This window comes from Zophobas morio, unplaced genomic scaffold, assembly GCF_036711695.1.
Source record: "Zophobas morio isolate AGI-343-1 ecotype UQ-CSIRO unplaced genomic scaffold, CSIRO_AGI_Zmor_V1 ptg000026l, whole genome shotgun sequence".
NCBI classification, from domain to species: Eukaryota; Metazoa; Arthropoda; class Insecta; order Coleoptera; family Tenebrionidae; genus Zophobas; species Zophobas morio.
The window spans coordinates 12,597,051-12,611,955 of record NW_026972131.1 but is presented as its reverse complement, the minus strand read 5'-3'; the positions used below and the strand labels follow the sequence as shown (position 1 = coordinate 12,611,955).

The window sequence follows — 14,905 nt, the reverse complement described above, 5'->3', positions numbered from 1 at the left end:
TGAAGTCTTGATTTCCCAATTTTACAATTTTTTCTTAAGATTTTTAGAATTTTCGACTTCTTGATTTAATACTTTTTCGATTTTTCAATATTTCAATTTTTGATTTTCTAAATTTTTTTCTTGAATTTTTTTTCAATTCAATTTCCAGATTTTTTAAATTTTCGAGTCCTCGATTTTTAAATTTTTCGGTTTCTCAATTTTCCTAAATTTCAGGTTTACGATTTTTTAACTTTTCAATTTTTAGTTTTTCAGATTTTCGTCTTCTTAATTTTTCGACTTTTCTGTTTCTCAATTTTTCAATTTTTCGAAGTTTCAGTTTCAGGACTCTTCGATTTTCCTTCGATTTTTCAAATTTTTGTTTCGAATTCCCCATTTTTCATTTCGAATTTTCGAGACTTTTTCGATTTTTTGATTTCTGGATTTTTTACTTTTTCGATTTTTTAAAGTTTGGATTTTTTGGTTTTTCAATTTTTCGTTTTTTCAATTTCTCAATTTTTTGATTTCTCTATTCTTATTTGTCGATATTTCGATGTTTCGATTTTTCAATTTTTCGATGTTGCGATTTATCGAATTTGGACTATTTCGATTTGTCCATTTTTCAGTTTTCCAATTTTTTGTTTTTTTGATTTTTCGATTTTTTCGCCTTTTCGTTTTCCGAATTTTTCAATATTGCGATTTTCCAATTTCACAATTTTTCAATTTTCAGGTTTTTGTCTTCCCAATTTTTCGATTTTTGGAAGTTTCAGAGTTAGGATTCTTCAATTTGCCTTCGATTTTTCAATTTACTGACTTACCAATTTTCCAATATTTTTCTGCTTTCGACTTTTCAATTTTTCAATTTTTTTTTTCGATTTCTGGATATTTCAATTGTTCGATGTTTCGATTTCTCGATCTTTTCATGTTTCGATTTCATGGTTTTTTGATTTTTCGAATTTTCGTCTTTTCAATTTATCGTTTATCCAGTTTTACAGATTTCTGAATTTTTCAATTTTCTCTCAATTTTCGACTTTTCGATTTTTCGACTGTTGAATCTCTCGATTCTTCGATTTTCCAAGTTTTCATTTTTGAGTTCTTCAATTTTTCGTTTCTTCGATTTTTCGACTTTCCGACTTCTCGATTTTTCGACCTTTCGACTTCTCAATTTTTGGAAGCTTTAGTTTTGGGATTTTTCAATTTTCCTTCGATTTTTCAATTTTTCAATTTTCCGATTTTTCGAAATTTCGATATTCCAATTTTTTCAATTGTTCTTTTTCCCGATGCTGCAATTTTTAAGTTTTTTGATGTTTCGTTTTTTCAGCTTTTGAATTTTTTTAATTTTACGTTTTTCGATTTTTCAATTTTTCGTTTATGCTTTTTTGAAGTCTTGATTTCCCAATTTTACAATTTTTTCTTAAGATTTTTAGAATTTTCGACTTCTTGATTTAATACTTTTTCGATTTTTCAATATTTCAATTTTTGCCTTTTCTAAATTTTCGGTTTTTCGATTTCTCGAATTTTCGATTTTTCAATTCAATTTCCAGATTTTTTAAATTTTCGAGTCCTCGATTTTTAAATTTTTCGGTTTCTCAATTTTCCTAAATTTCAGGTTTACGATTTTTTAACTTTTTAATTTTTAGTTTTTCAGATTTTCGTCTTCTTAATTTTTCGACTTTTCTGTTTCTCAATTTTTCAATTTTTCGAAGTTTCAGTTTCAGGACTCTTCGATTTTCCTTCGATTTTTCAAATTTTTGTTTCGAATTCCCCATTTTTCATTCCGAATTTTCGAGACTTTTTCGATTTTTTGATTTCTGGATTTTTTACTTTTTCGATTTTTTTAAAGTTTGTCGATATTTCGATGTTTCGATTTTTCAATTTTTCGATGTTGCGATTTATCGAATTTGGACTAGATATTTCGATTTCTCCATTTTTCAGTTTTCCAGTTTTTTGTTTTTTTGATTTTTCGATTTTTTCGCCTTTTCGTTTTCCCAATTTTTCAATATTGCGATTTTCCAATTTCACAATTTTTCAATTTTCAGGTTTTTGTCTTCCCAATTTTTCGATTTTTGGAAGTTTCAGAGTTAGGATTCTTCAATTTGCCTTCGATTTTTCAATTTACTGACTTACCAATTTTCCAATATTTTTCTGCTTTCGACTTTTCAATTTTTCAATTTTTTTTTCGATTTCTGGATATTTCAATTGTTCGATGTTTCGATTTCTCGATCTTTTCATGTTTCGTTTTCATGGTTTTTTGATTTTTCGAATTTTTGTCTTTTCAATTTACCGTTTATCCAGTTTTACAGAATTCTCAATTTTTCAATTTTCTCTCAATTTTCGACTTTTCGATTTTTCGACTTCTTGAATTTTCGGTTTTTCCATTTCTCAATTTTTCATTTTTTAGATTTTACAATTTTCAAAGTTTCAGTTTTGGTATTTTTCAATTTTCCTTCAATTTGCAATTTTTTGATTTTCCGATTTTCCTAGTTATCAATTTTTCAATGTTTCTCTGCTAAATTATTCAATATTTCGATTTTTTGATTTCTTGATTTTTTCTTTTTCAGTTATTCAATTTTTCGGTGTTTCGATTTTCCGGTTTTCCAATTTTTCGATTCTTCAAAATTTCGATTTTCCGAGACTTCTTCGGTTTTTTGATTTCTCGGTTTTTTAAAGCTTAGATTTTTTGGGTATATCGATTTTCAATTTCTCCATTAATCGAGCTACTATGTTTCGATTTTCAGTTTTTCGATTTCTTGCTTTTATATTTTTTCGATTTTTCATTATTTCAATGTTTCAATTTTTGGCGTTTCTAAATTTTCGATTTTTCGATTCCTCAATTCCTCAAATGATGGATTTTTCCACTTCTCGATTTCTCGATTTTTCAGGTTTTCAATTCAATTTTCCGATTTTTTAAATTTTCGATTTCTCGATTTTTAATTTTTCGGTTTCTCAATTTTCCAAAATTTTTCAGTTTTTCAGGTTTTCGTCTTCTCAGTTTTTCGATTATTCCGCTTCTCGATTTTTCGACTTTTCGGTTTCTCAATTTTTCCAAATTTCAGTTTTGGGATTTTTCAATTTTCCTTTGATTTTTCCATTTTTCAATATTTGAGTTTTGGAATTCTTCAATATTTCGATTCAACTTTTTAATTTTTCGGTTTTTTTATGTTTCAATTATTCAGTTTTTCTGGATTTTCTCAAATGATCGATTTTTCCACTTCTCGATTTCTTAATTTTCCGATATTTCGGGTTTTCAAGTCTTCATGGCCTTAATTTTTCGATTTTTTCAATTTTCGATTTTTCCATTTCTCGATTTTTCTACTTTTTGATTTCTCAATTTTTCAATTTTTCAATTTTTCAGTTCTTCGAAGTTTCATTTTTGGGATTCTTCAATTTTCCTTCGATTTTTCAATTTTTTGATTTTCCGATTTACCGATTTATCAATTTTTCAATATTTCAGTGCTAAAATTTTCAATATTTCTTTTCCATTTTTTGATTTTTCGACTTCTCGATTTTTTACTTTTTCGGTTTTTTAAAGTTTAGATTTTTTTGTTTTTTTAACTTTTCAATATCTCAATTTTTTTATTTCTCCATTTGTCGAGATTTCCATGTTTCGATTTTCAATTTTTCCATGTTTCGATTTATCGAATTTGGAGTTTGCGATTTCTCTATTTTTCATTTTTTCAATTTCTTGGGTTTTTGATTTTCTTGATGACTTTTCACCTTTCCGATGTTTCGTTTTCCCAATTTTTCGATATTCCGATTTCCCAATTTCCCAATTTTTCAATTTTAAGGTCTTCCCAATATTTTAATTTTTTGATTTTCCACTTTTGATTTTTCGACTTTTCGGTTTAACGATTTCTCAATTTTTTGAAGTTTCAGTTTTAGGAGTTTTCGATTTTCCTTCAATTTTTCAATTTTTCGGATTTCCGATTTACCGATTTATTAGTTTTTCAAAATTTGAATTTTGACATTCTTTAATATTTCGATTCAATTTTTTGATTTTTCGACTTTTCGATTTATTGATTTTATACTTTTGCGATTTTTCAATACCTCAGTTTTTCAATTTTTTGGTGTGTCCATGTCTCGATTTTTCAACTTTTCAGTTTTTCAATTCAATTTTCTGATTTTAAAATTTTTCGAGTTCTCGATTTTTTAACTTTATGGTTTTTCAATTTTCCGATGTTTCAGGTTACGATTTTGTATCTTTTCAATTTTTCGATTTTTTCAGTTCTCGATTTTTCGGCTTTTCGATTTGGCAATTTTGCAACTTTTCGAGTTTTCAGTTTTTCAAAGTTTCAGTTTTGGGATTCTTCGATTTTCGTTCGATTTTTTCAATTTTTTGATTTTCCGATTGACGAACTTATCAATTTTTCATTATTTCAGTGCTGAATTTTCGAATATTTCGTTTCAATTTTTGAATTTTTCGACTTTTCACTTTCTCAGTTTTCGGTTTTCCAATTTCTCATTTTTTTTTTAAGTTTCTGTTTTCGGGTTCTTCAATTTTCCTTCGATTTTTCAATTTTTTGATTTTCCAATTCACTTACCCACGTAATAATTCTTCAATATTTCATGCTGGATTTTTCAATATTTCGATTCAATTTTTCTACTACTACTACTATGTTTCGATTTTCAATTTTTCGATTTCTTGCTTTTATATTTTTTCGATTTTTCATTATTTCAATGTTTCAATTTTTGGCGTTTCTAAATTTTCGATTTTTCGATTCCTCAATTCCTCAAATGATGGATTTTTCCACTTCTCGATTTCTCGATTTTTCAGGTTTTCAATTCAATTTTCCGATTTTTTAAATTTTCGATTTCTCGATTTTTAATTTTTCGGTTTCTCAATTTTCCAAAATTTTTCAGTTTTTCAGGTTTTCGTCTTCTCAGTTTTTCGATTATTCCACTTTTCGATTTTTCGACTTTTCGATTTCTCAATTTTTCGTTTACGCTTTTTTGAAGTCTTGATTTTCCAATTTTACAATTTTTTCTTAAGATTTTTAGAATTTTCGACTTCTTGATTTAATACTTTTTCGATTTTTCAATATTTCAATTTTTGCCTTTTCTAAATTTTCGGTTTTTCGATTTCTCGAATTTTCGATTTTTCAATTCAATTTCCAGATTTTTTAAATTTTCGAGTCCTCGATTTTTAAATTTTTCGGTTTCTCAATTTTCCTAAATTTCAGGTTTACGATTTTTTAACTTTTCAATTTTTAGTTTTTCAGATTTTCGTCTTCTTAATTTTTCGACTTTTCTGTTTCTCGATTTTTCAATTTTTCGAAGTTTCAGTTTCAGGACTCTTCGATTTTCCTTCGATTTTTCAAATTTTTGTTTCGAATTCCCCATTTTTCATTTCGAATTTTCGAGACTTTTTCGATTTTTTGATTTCTGGATTTTTTACTTTTTCGATTTTTTAAAGTTTGGATTTTTTGGTTTTTCAATTTTTCGTTTTTTCAATTTCTCAATTTTTTGATTTCTCTATTCTTATTTGTCGATATTTCGATGTTTCGATTTTTCAATTTTTCGATGTTGCGATTTATCGAATTTGGACTATTTCGATTTCTCCATTTTTCAGTTTTCCAATTTTTTGTTTTTTTGATTTTTCGATTTTTTCGCCTTTTCGTTTTCCCAATTTTTCAATATTGCGATTTTCCAATTTCACAATTTTTCAATTTTCAGGTTTTTGTCTTCCCAATTTTTCGATTTTTGGAAGTTTCAGAGTTAGGATTCTTCAATTCGCCTTCGATTTTTCAATTTACTGACTTACCAATTTTCCAATATTTTTCTGCTTTCGACTTTTCAATTTTTCAATTTTTTTTCGATTTCTGGATATTTCAATTGTTCGATGTTTCGATTTCTCGATCTTTTCATGTTTCGATTTCATGGTTTTTTGATTTTTCGAATTTTCGTGTTTTCAATTTATCGTTTATCCAGTTTTACAGATTTCTCAATTTTTCAATTTTCTCTCAATTTTCGACTTTTCGATTTTTCGACTTCTTGAATTTTCGGTTTTTCCATTTCTCAATTTTTCATTTTTTAGATTTTACAATTTTCAAAGTTTCAGTTTTGGTATTTTTCAATTTTCCTTCAATTTGTCAATTTTTTGATTTTCCGATTTTCCTAGTTATCAATTTTTCAATATTTCTCTGCTAAATTATTCAATATTTCGATTTTTTGATTTCTTGATTTTTTCTTTTTCAGTTATTCAATTTTTCGGTGTTTCGATTTTCCGGTTTTCCAATTTTTCGATTCTTCAAAATTTCGATTTTCCGAGACTTCTTCGGTTTTTTGATTTCTCGGTTTTTTAAAGCTTAGATTTTTTGGGTATATCAATTTTTAATTTCTCCATTAATCGAGCTACTATGTTTCGATTTTCAATTTTTCGATTTCTTGCTTTTATATTTTTTCGATTTTTCATTATTTCAATGTTTCAGTTTTTGGCGTTTCTAAATTTTCGATTTTTCGATTCCTCAATTCCTCAAATGATGGATTTTTCCACTTCTCGATTTCTCGATTTTTCAGGTTTTCAATTCAATTTTCCGATTTTTTAAATTTTCGATTTCTCGATTTTTAATTTTTCGGTTTCTCAATTTTCCAAAATTTTTCAGTTTTTCAGGTTTTCGTCTTCTCAGTTTTTCGATTATTCCACTTCTCGATTTTTCAATTTTTCAATATGTATTTGAGTTTTGGAATTCTTCAATATTTCGATTCAACCCATTAATTTTTAGGTTTTTCAATTTTTCAATTATTCAATTTTCCTGGATTTTCTCAAATTATCGATTTTTCCACTTCTCGATTTCTTAATTTTCCGATATTTCAGGTTCACGATTTTTTATCTTCTCAATTTTTTTATTTTTCAACTTTTCGGGCTTTCAGGTTTTCCTGTCCTTAATTTTTCGATTTTTTCAATTTTCGATTTTTCCATTTCTCGATTTTTCTAAAAAAGGGAATTTTTGAAACTACTCATCCGCGCTAATCCCGCGAACGTGCCCCGAGCACGACGCTAAAATACGCCTTGAATACGCTATTTTTATAGCCGATTTATAGCTTCGGGATGTTTTTGAAGTAAGGTTAGAAAATAAATACAATATGTGATATGACACCAATCTGGAGCGGGATTGTTTTTTCGGGACTAACCGTGAGAAATGACTCCTTCTTCCAGCAGGGCCTGCCACATTCCTGCGGCTTGAGCTCTCGTGTGGATACTGGAGGACAGGCTTAATAGCCAATCCACCAGTTCGGTCCCTGGAGCGCACCTCCTCACCAGCCTTCCGGACACTTTCCTGTCTTTGAGACAGGTATTTTGGGCTAAAATAGAACGAACGTGAATTTATTGGGGATTTTTGGGGAATTCGCTCACAGAGGAGTAGAGTCCTCAGCGCCCATCCTGTTCTCCCGATTATTGTACTTGGAGATTCCGTTATTGGTTCGGCTGGATTTGGTTGATCTGGAGACATTGATCGTCGAGGAGGCGGCGATAGAGGCTGCTGCATGCCGCCGCCTTTTGTCCCGCTCACCGTGCCGAAGCCTAAAACAGAACACGTTGTTGTTGTTATTGTTAATTAATTAACTAATTGTTCGAATGTATTGTGGTGGGTATGGTTTGCGTACAAAGGGGATATTTGTGAGTGACACAGAAAAGCCGAAGGAGTTGATGGATACACAAAAGTCTAGTTTTTGGAATTAGTCTGGAGACTGGATGTCCTCTAATACGTTTTCCGGAAAATATTGCTCCACATTTTCGTACCTGCGGCGTCATTAATAATTTTCTCATAAAATATTCAAGCGTGAGAGATTAAAAGCAATTTGTTGCTGACGTTGACAGTTGTTTTTTGTAATAAATGGTTCTGGGAATTCGGTGGACTTGACCAGAAAATTACACGGCTTTTGTGCCAAAAAACCCAACGAAGTTCTAGAACACGTTCTGGTTTATTACTGATAACAGCTAGTCTATCGTGCAAAAATCGTTAAATTGAAGCTTTGGTTTTCCCAGAAGTTCAAAAAAGAATAATCTCTCCGTGAAACATAAATCTTTGGAAATTAATCACTTCTTCGTTCTCATTATTTACCGTCGTTTTTATCTCCGACGTTCAGACTTTCTATAGACGCTGACTAAATTGGTTTTGCGACAAATGTAACTCATTCCCTTAATACTGTCCTGGCCGAGACTCAAAAACGTTAAATCCAATCAACGCAGTATTTTATTACCTTATGGTACATAAATATCGTGTCCGAAATTAGATGATTTCGAAGTGGTGATTGTTTCGATAACATGAAATATTTGGTTTATTAATAGAGATACCGAAATTTGGTGGAACAAGGTGACCTTAAATCAGTCTTGCAGGAATATTTTTAGTATAAATATTTTTGCTTGTAAAAACAGTACGAACGACTGTTCTTTTACGTTTGATCTAGGATCCGTAATGAAAAAACAAAATGCGTAAAATACTGTACTTTACAATATCTCAATAAAACCTTTTTCACTACCTCAGTTTTATTATATGGAGAGCTTTATGTATTTCAGACTTTGATCTTCTACGAAAATTTTCACTACTTTCTAAAAAACCTCTGCTAAGATTTTTTTACTTTGATTTCTTTAAGATTTACACATTGTTAGTGTTTTTGAAAGTTTAACTATAAAATATTCAAGAACTTAAAGCTGATTCCTGGCAACATCTTGATTTTTGTTTCAATTTTCCTAAAAAATGGTTAAAATTTTTGCAATTGACTGAAAATTGGTGTCAAATTGTGAACACTTTTCCGCTAGTTACAACTCTGAAATCGCCGTCACGATACCTGTTTCAATAAACAGGAAAAGTGATTTCAAAATTTTCAAAATTTTTCCAAAAAAATGGTTAAAATTGGTTCAACTGATTGAAAGTTGGTGCAAATTATAGATAATTTTCCGTAAATGGTTAAAACTGGTTCAAACACGATGGCTGAATCTCAAATTTAAAACAAAATTTCCAAAAAAATGGTTAAATTTAGTTCAATCAACTGAAAATTAGTGTCAAATTGTACATAATTTTCCGCTCATCACAGATCTGAAATCGCCGCAATTACAAATTTTCAAAAATTTTCCAAAAAAGTGGTTAAAATTGGTTCAATCGATCAAAAAATGGTGTCAAATTATACATAATCTTTCGCCAGTAACAAATCTGGAATCATCTATTCCAATAAATGCGAAAAGTGAATTCAAAATTTTCAAAAATTGTCCAAAAAAATGATTAAAATTAGTTCACTAAGCCGAAAATTGGTGTCAAATTGTAGATAATTTTCCGCTAGTTACAAGTCTGAAATCGCCGTCACGATATCTGTTATAATAAAAACGAAAAGTAAAGTAAATATTTTCAGAAAATTTCCAAAAAGATGGTTGAACTTGGTTTAATCGACTGAAAATTGGTATCAAATTGTAGATAATTTTCTTCTGATTACGAGTCTGAAATTGCCGTCACGATTCCTGTTCCAATAAACAAGAAAAATGGAATCAAAATATCCAAAAATTTTCCAAAAAAATGGTTAAAATTGGTTCAATAGACTGAAAATTGGTGTCAAATTGTAGATCATCTACCGCTATTTGCTATTCTAAAATCGCCGTCACGATATCTGTTCCAATAAACACGAAAAATAAATTCAAAATTTTCCAAAAAAAAAAAGTTAAAATCATTTCAACAAACTGAAAATTTGTGTCAAATTGTAAATAAATTTCCGCTAGTTACACGTCTGAAATCGCCATAACGATGTCTACTCCAATAAACACGAAAAATGTATTCAAATATTTCAAAAATTTTCCAAAAAAATGGTTAAAATTGGTGCAATCGTCCGAAAATTCGTGTCAGATTTTAGATAATCTTCCCCTAGTCACTAGTCTGAAATCGTCGTCATGGTATCTGTTCCAATAAACACGAAAAGTGAATTCAACATATTCAAAAATTTTCCAAGAAAATGGTTAAAATTGGTTCAACCGACTGAAAATTGGTGTCAAATTGTAGATAATTATCCGTTAATTACTAATCTGGACTCGTCGGCACGATATCTGTTCCAATGAACACAAAAATTGAATTTAAAGTTTTCGAAAATTTTCCAAAAAAATGGTAAAAATTGGTTCAATTGACTGAAAATCGATCTCAAACTGTGGATTATCTTCCTCTAGTCATAAATCTGAAATCGCCGTAGCGGTATCTATTCCAATGAACACGAAAACTGGATTCAAAATTATCGAAAAATTTCGGAAAAAATGGTTAAAATTGGTCAAAACTGATTGGTGTCAAATTATAGAAAATTTTTCGTTAGTTACAAATCTGAAATTGCTGTCACGATCTCTATTCCAGTAAACATGAAAAGTGAATTCAAAATTTCGAAAAATTGTCAAAAAAAAAGGTTAAAATTAGTTCAATCGACTGAAAATTGGTGTCAAATTGTAAATAATTTTTCGTTAGTTATAATTCTGAAATCTCCGTCACGATATCTGTTCCAATAAACACGTGAAATGAATTCAAAATTTCCAAAAATTTTCCAAAAAAGTGGTAAAATATGGTTTAATCAACAAAAACTTGGTGTAAAATTGTATATAATCTTCCGCTGGTTACGATTCTGAAATCGCCGTCACGATATCTGGTTCAATAAACACGAAAACTGAATTGAAAATTTCCAAAACTTTTCCAAAAAAGTGGTTAAAATTTGTTCAATCTACCGAAAATTGGTGTCAAATTGTTGATAATTTTCCGATGGTTACGATTCTGAAATCGCCGCCACGATATCTGGTCCAATAAACCCGAAAAGTGAATTCAAAATTTCCAAAAATTTTCATAAAAAGTGGTTAAAATTGGTTCAATCGACCGAAAATTGGTGTCAAATTGTAGATAATCTTCCGCTGGTTACGATTCTGAAATCGCCGTCACGATATCTGTTCAAATAAATACGAAAAGTGAATTCAAAATTTACAAAAATTTTCCAAAAAAGTAGTTAAAATTGGTTCAATCGACCGAAAATTGGTGTCTAATTGTGGATAATGTTCTGCTGGTTACGATTCTGTAATCGCCGTCACGATATCTGGTCCAATAAACCCGAAATGTGAATTCAAAATTTCCAAAAATTAAAAAAAAAAGTGGTTAAAATTGGTTCAATCGACTGAAAATTGGTGTCAAATTGTAGATAATCTTCCGCTGGTTACGATTCTGAAATCGTTGTGACTATATCTGGTCCAATAAAGACGAGAAGTGAATTCAAACTTTCCAAAAATTTTCCCAAAAAGTGGCTAAAAAAGTTTAATCGACCGAAAGTTCGTGTCAAATTGTAGATAAACTTCCGTTAGTTACGATTCTGAATTCGTCGTCACGATATCTGGTCCTATAAAGACGAAAAGTGAACTCAAAATTTCCAAAATTTCCCAAAAAAGTGGTTAAAATTGGTTCAATCGCCCGAAAATTGGTGTCAAATTGTAGATAACTTTCCGCTGGTTACGATTCTGAAATCGCCGTTACGATATCTGGTCCAACAAACACGAAAAGTGAATCCAAAATCTCCAAAAATTTTCCAAAAAAGTGGTTAAAATTGGTTCAATCGACCGAAAATTGGTGTCAAATTCTAGATAATCTTCCGCTGGTTACGATTCTGAAATCGCCGTCACGATATCTGGTCCAATAAACCCGAAAAGTGGATTCAAAATTTCCAAAAAGTTTCCAAAAAAGTGGTTAAAATTGGTTCAATCGACCGAAAATTGGTGTCAAATTGTAGATAATCTTCCGCTGGTTACGACTCTAAAATCGTCACATCGATATCTATTCAAATAAATACGAAAAGTGAATTCAAAATTTACAAAAATTTTCCAAAAAAGTGGTTAAAATTGGTTCAATCGACCGAAAATTTGTGTCAAATTGTGGATAATGTTCTGCTGGTTACGATTCTGTAATCGCCGTCACGATATCTGGTCCAATAAACCCGAAATGTGAATTCAAAATTTCCAAAAATTAAAAAAAAAGTGGTTAAAATTGGTTCAATCGACCGAAAATTGGTGTCAAATTGGAGATAATCTTCCGCTGGTTACGATTCTGAAATCGTTGTGACTATATCTGGTCTAATAAAGACGAAAAGTGAATTCAAACTTTCCAAAAATTTTCCCAAAAAGTGGTTAAAATTGGTTCAATCGACCAAAAATTGGTGTTAAATTGTAGATAATCTTCCGCTAGTTACGATTCTGAAATCGCCGTCACGATATCCTATCTAATAAACCCGAAAAGTGAATTTAAAATTTTCAAAAATTTTCCAAAAAAGTGGTTAAAATTGGATCAATCGACCGAAAATTGGTGTCAAATTGTAGATAATCTTCCGCTGGTTACGACTCTGAAATCGCTGTCACGATATCTGCTCCAATAAACACGAAAACTGAATTCAAAATTTTCAAAAATTTTCCAAAAACATGGTTAAAATTGGTTCAATCGACCGAAAATTGGTGTCAAATTGTAGACAATCTTCCGCTAGTTACGATTCTGAAATCGCAGCCACGAGATCTCGTCCAATAAACTCGAAAAGTGAATTCAAAATTTACAAAAATTTTCCAAAAAAGTGGTAAAAATTGGTTCAATCGACCGAAAGTTGGTGTCAAATTGTAGAAAATCTTCCCCTAGTCACGATTCTGAAATTGCCGTCACGATGTCTAGTCCAATAAACCCGAAAAGTGAACTCAAAATTTCCAAAAATTTTCCAAAAAAGTGGTTAAAATTGGTTCAATCGACCGAAAATTGGTATCAAATTGTAGATAATCTTCCGCTGGTTACGATTCTAAATCGCCGTCACGATATATGGTCCAATAAAGACGAAAAGTGAATTCAAAATTTCCAGAAAAGTGGTAAAAATTGGTTTAATCGACCGAAAATTGGTGTCAAATTATAAATAATTTTTCGTTAGTTATGATTCTGAAATTGCCGTCACGATATCTGTTTTAATTAACACGAAAAATTAATTCAAAGTTTTCAAAAATTTTCCAAAAAAATGGTTAAAATTGGTGCAATGACCGAAGATTGGTATCAAATTGTAGATAATCTTCCGCCAGTAACAAATATGAAAATTTATTGTACTAAAATATTTAGAGAAAGTCAAAATTTTGCCTGAAATCATCCATAGGTTCTTGAATACTTCATAGTTAAACAAAATTATTACTTTTTTTCAGATTTTGCCTCACATTGTCGGATGTTTCAGTCTTTCAATAAACTATAAAACAAACTGTGCAGAGAATTTTCCAGATCAAAAAATTTGTTTTTAAGGGTCTAAAATTTTTTCTGCAGAAGACAAATGTGAAGATCTGTGAAAAGCAGATCTCAAAATTAAACATGAAGAAAATAGATTCGAAAAAACCGTCTTTTATGAAGATCTTCGGTGCTCTCCAAAGTGTTAAAGATTTTCAGGATCTTGAGAAAAAGTTTAAAATCTTGAGCATTAATACCGAGAAGATACATTTTTCTAAATTATTTATTTACTTGAAAAAAACTCAAGATATATAATTGAGGTTCTTTTCTGGAGCAAAAATTGTGCAGGTTTCTCCATTAAACCGCTTGTTAAACAAACTCTGACGCACTCAGCACATAACAAACACAATAAAAAGGATAACCCGTTAATTACGACAAAAATGTATTCAAACATCCATAACCACAACAAAAAAAATGACTAACGATCGTGTCGTGACTAGCAACGTGAGCATTATCGACATCACTATTCACCGAAATAAAATTCCCACTAGAATTTATTAGCCGAAAATAGCAGTAAAACTCTATCGGCACATAAACCCGCTAGGTGTCACCATAAAATTTTAAAACCATAAAACGTCAAAACATAAATTCCATCCCGATACCTAGACCGAATACGAATACAAAGCTGTATAAATTCCACCAACCTCTCTTCGATTCTCCCAATTACACAAGGGATGTTTTGTTCCTGTATAACTTTACGAGCCAGACACATAAATTTCGAGAGTATTCTTCACAAACACCACCCCACTTACGAAATTTGGACATAATTTAGCCGAAAACGGCCTGCTGAAACATCGACGACGAATCACGTAAAACTCCACCTAGAAACTGAACGTAACTGGTTCGCGACGGTTAGGGGTTGTATTTTATCGGATGATGGAACTAATTAGTCCGAACCTCGTCATCGTGTGGGGTTTATTCGACGAATTAGTCATAAGTCACCCCCGCGTCTCTTAACTACCTCGAATTTTCCCCTGCGCACTCACGCAACTAATTCGGAGAGGACAAACATAAGCTATTTGATTAGTGTGGATACGTAATGAACGTTGCTTGCTCTTGGAAGGATTCGTTCGTTACGACGAACGATGGGATTTTTTTACTTAATTTGATGGTAGGAGGTGTGTGCCCATCTTATTTATCTCTAACTGAGTTTTCGCTAAAGTTGTTAGGTTTTCTTGAAGTTTTGAAGGGTGAAAATTCCTCGCGTTGTTGTTACGTGTTCAGGATCGAGGCAAAAAAATGTCAAGATTTTTGAAAAAATAGCGTTCAAATTTTGGAAAAAGTGAATTTGCTCTTTTAGGAAAATGGATACGATTTTTCACGGCTTTCGACTTGACTTTTAAGATCTGGCAGGATCTGAGATTACTATTTCCTCGAAGAAAGTAAAAATTCTGGAAAACACGTCACTTCAGGTCAGGTCAAGTCAGGTCAGATCAGGTCAGGTTAAGTTAAGTCAGGTCAGATAAGGTCAGGTTAGGTTAGGTCAGGTCAGATAAGTAAATTCAGCTCAGCTCAGATTAAGTAAGCTCAGGTTAGATTAGATCAGTTCTGGTCAGGTCCGGTCAGTTCAGGTCAGGTCAGTTCAGGTCAGAACAAGTCAGATCAAATTAAGTCAGGTCAGATCAGATCAGGTCAAGTGAAGTGACTTTTTCAGTTTCACGATTTTAGGATTTCTCCATTTTTCAATTATT

The 14,905-nt window shown here is 30.8% G+C and overlaps 1 protein-coding gene across 3 annotated transcripts in view; it reads right to left on the bottom strand.

Annotated features, from left to right (window-relative positions):
* The window catches only part of Epac (Exchange protein directly activated by cAMP), a 226,735-nt gene that overhangs the window by 37,870 nt on the left and 173,960 nt on the right, over positions 1 to 14,905 (bottom strand). For 2 of the 3 annotated variants that reach the window (XM_064065349.1, XM_064065350.1), the window contains 2 exons: positions 7,331 to 7,498; positions 7,108 to 7,278 (listed from right to left, as the gene is read on the bottom strand). In XM_064065349.1, the coding sequence (XP_063921419.1) occupies positions 7,108 to 7,278; positions 7,331 to 7,498 (339 nt within the window). Of the gene's footprint in view, positions 1 to 7,107; positions 7,279 to 7,330; positions 7,499 to 13,858; positions 14,155 to 14,905 lie in introns of those variants that run through there. The other variant, XM_064065351.1, reaches the window with a different exon arrangement.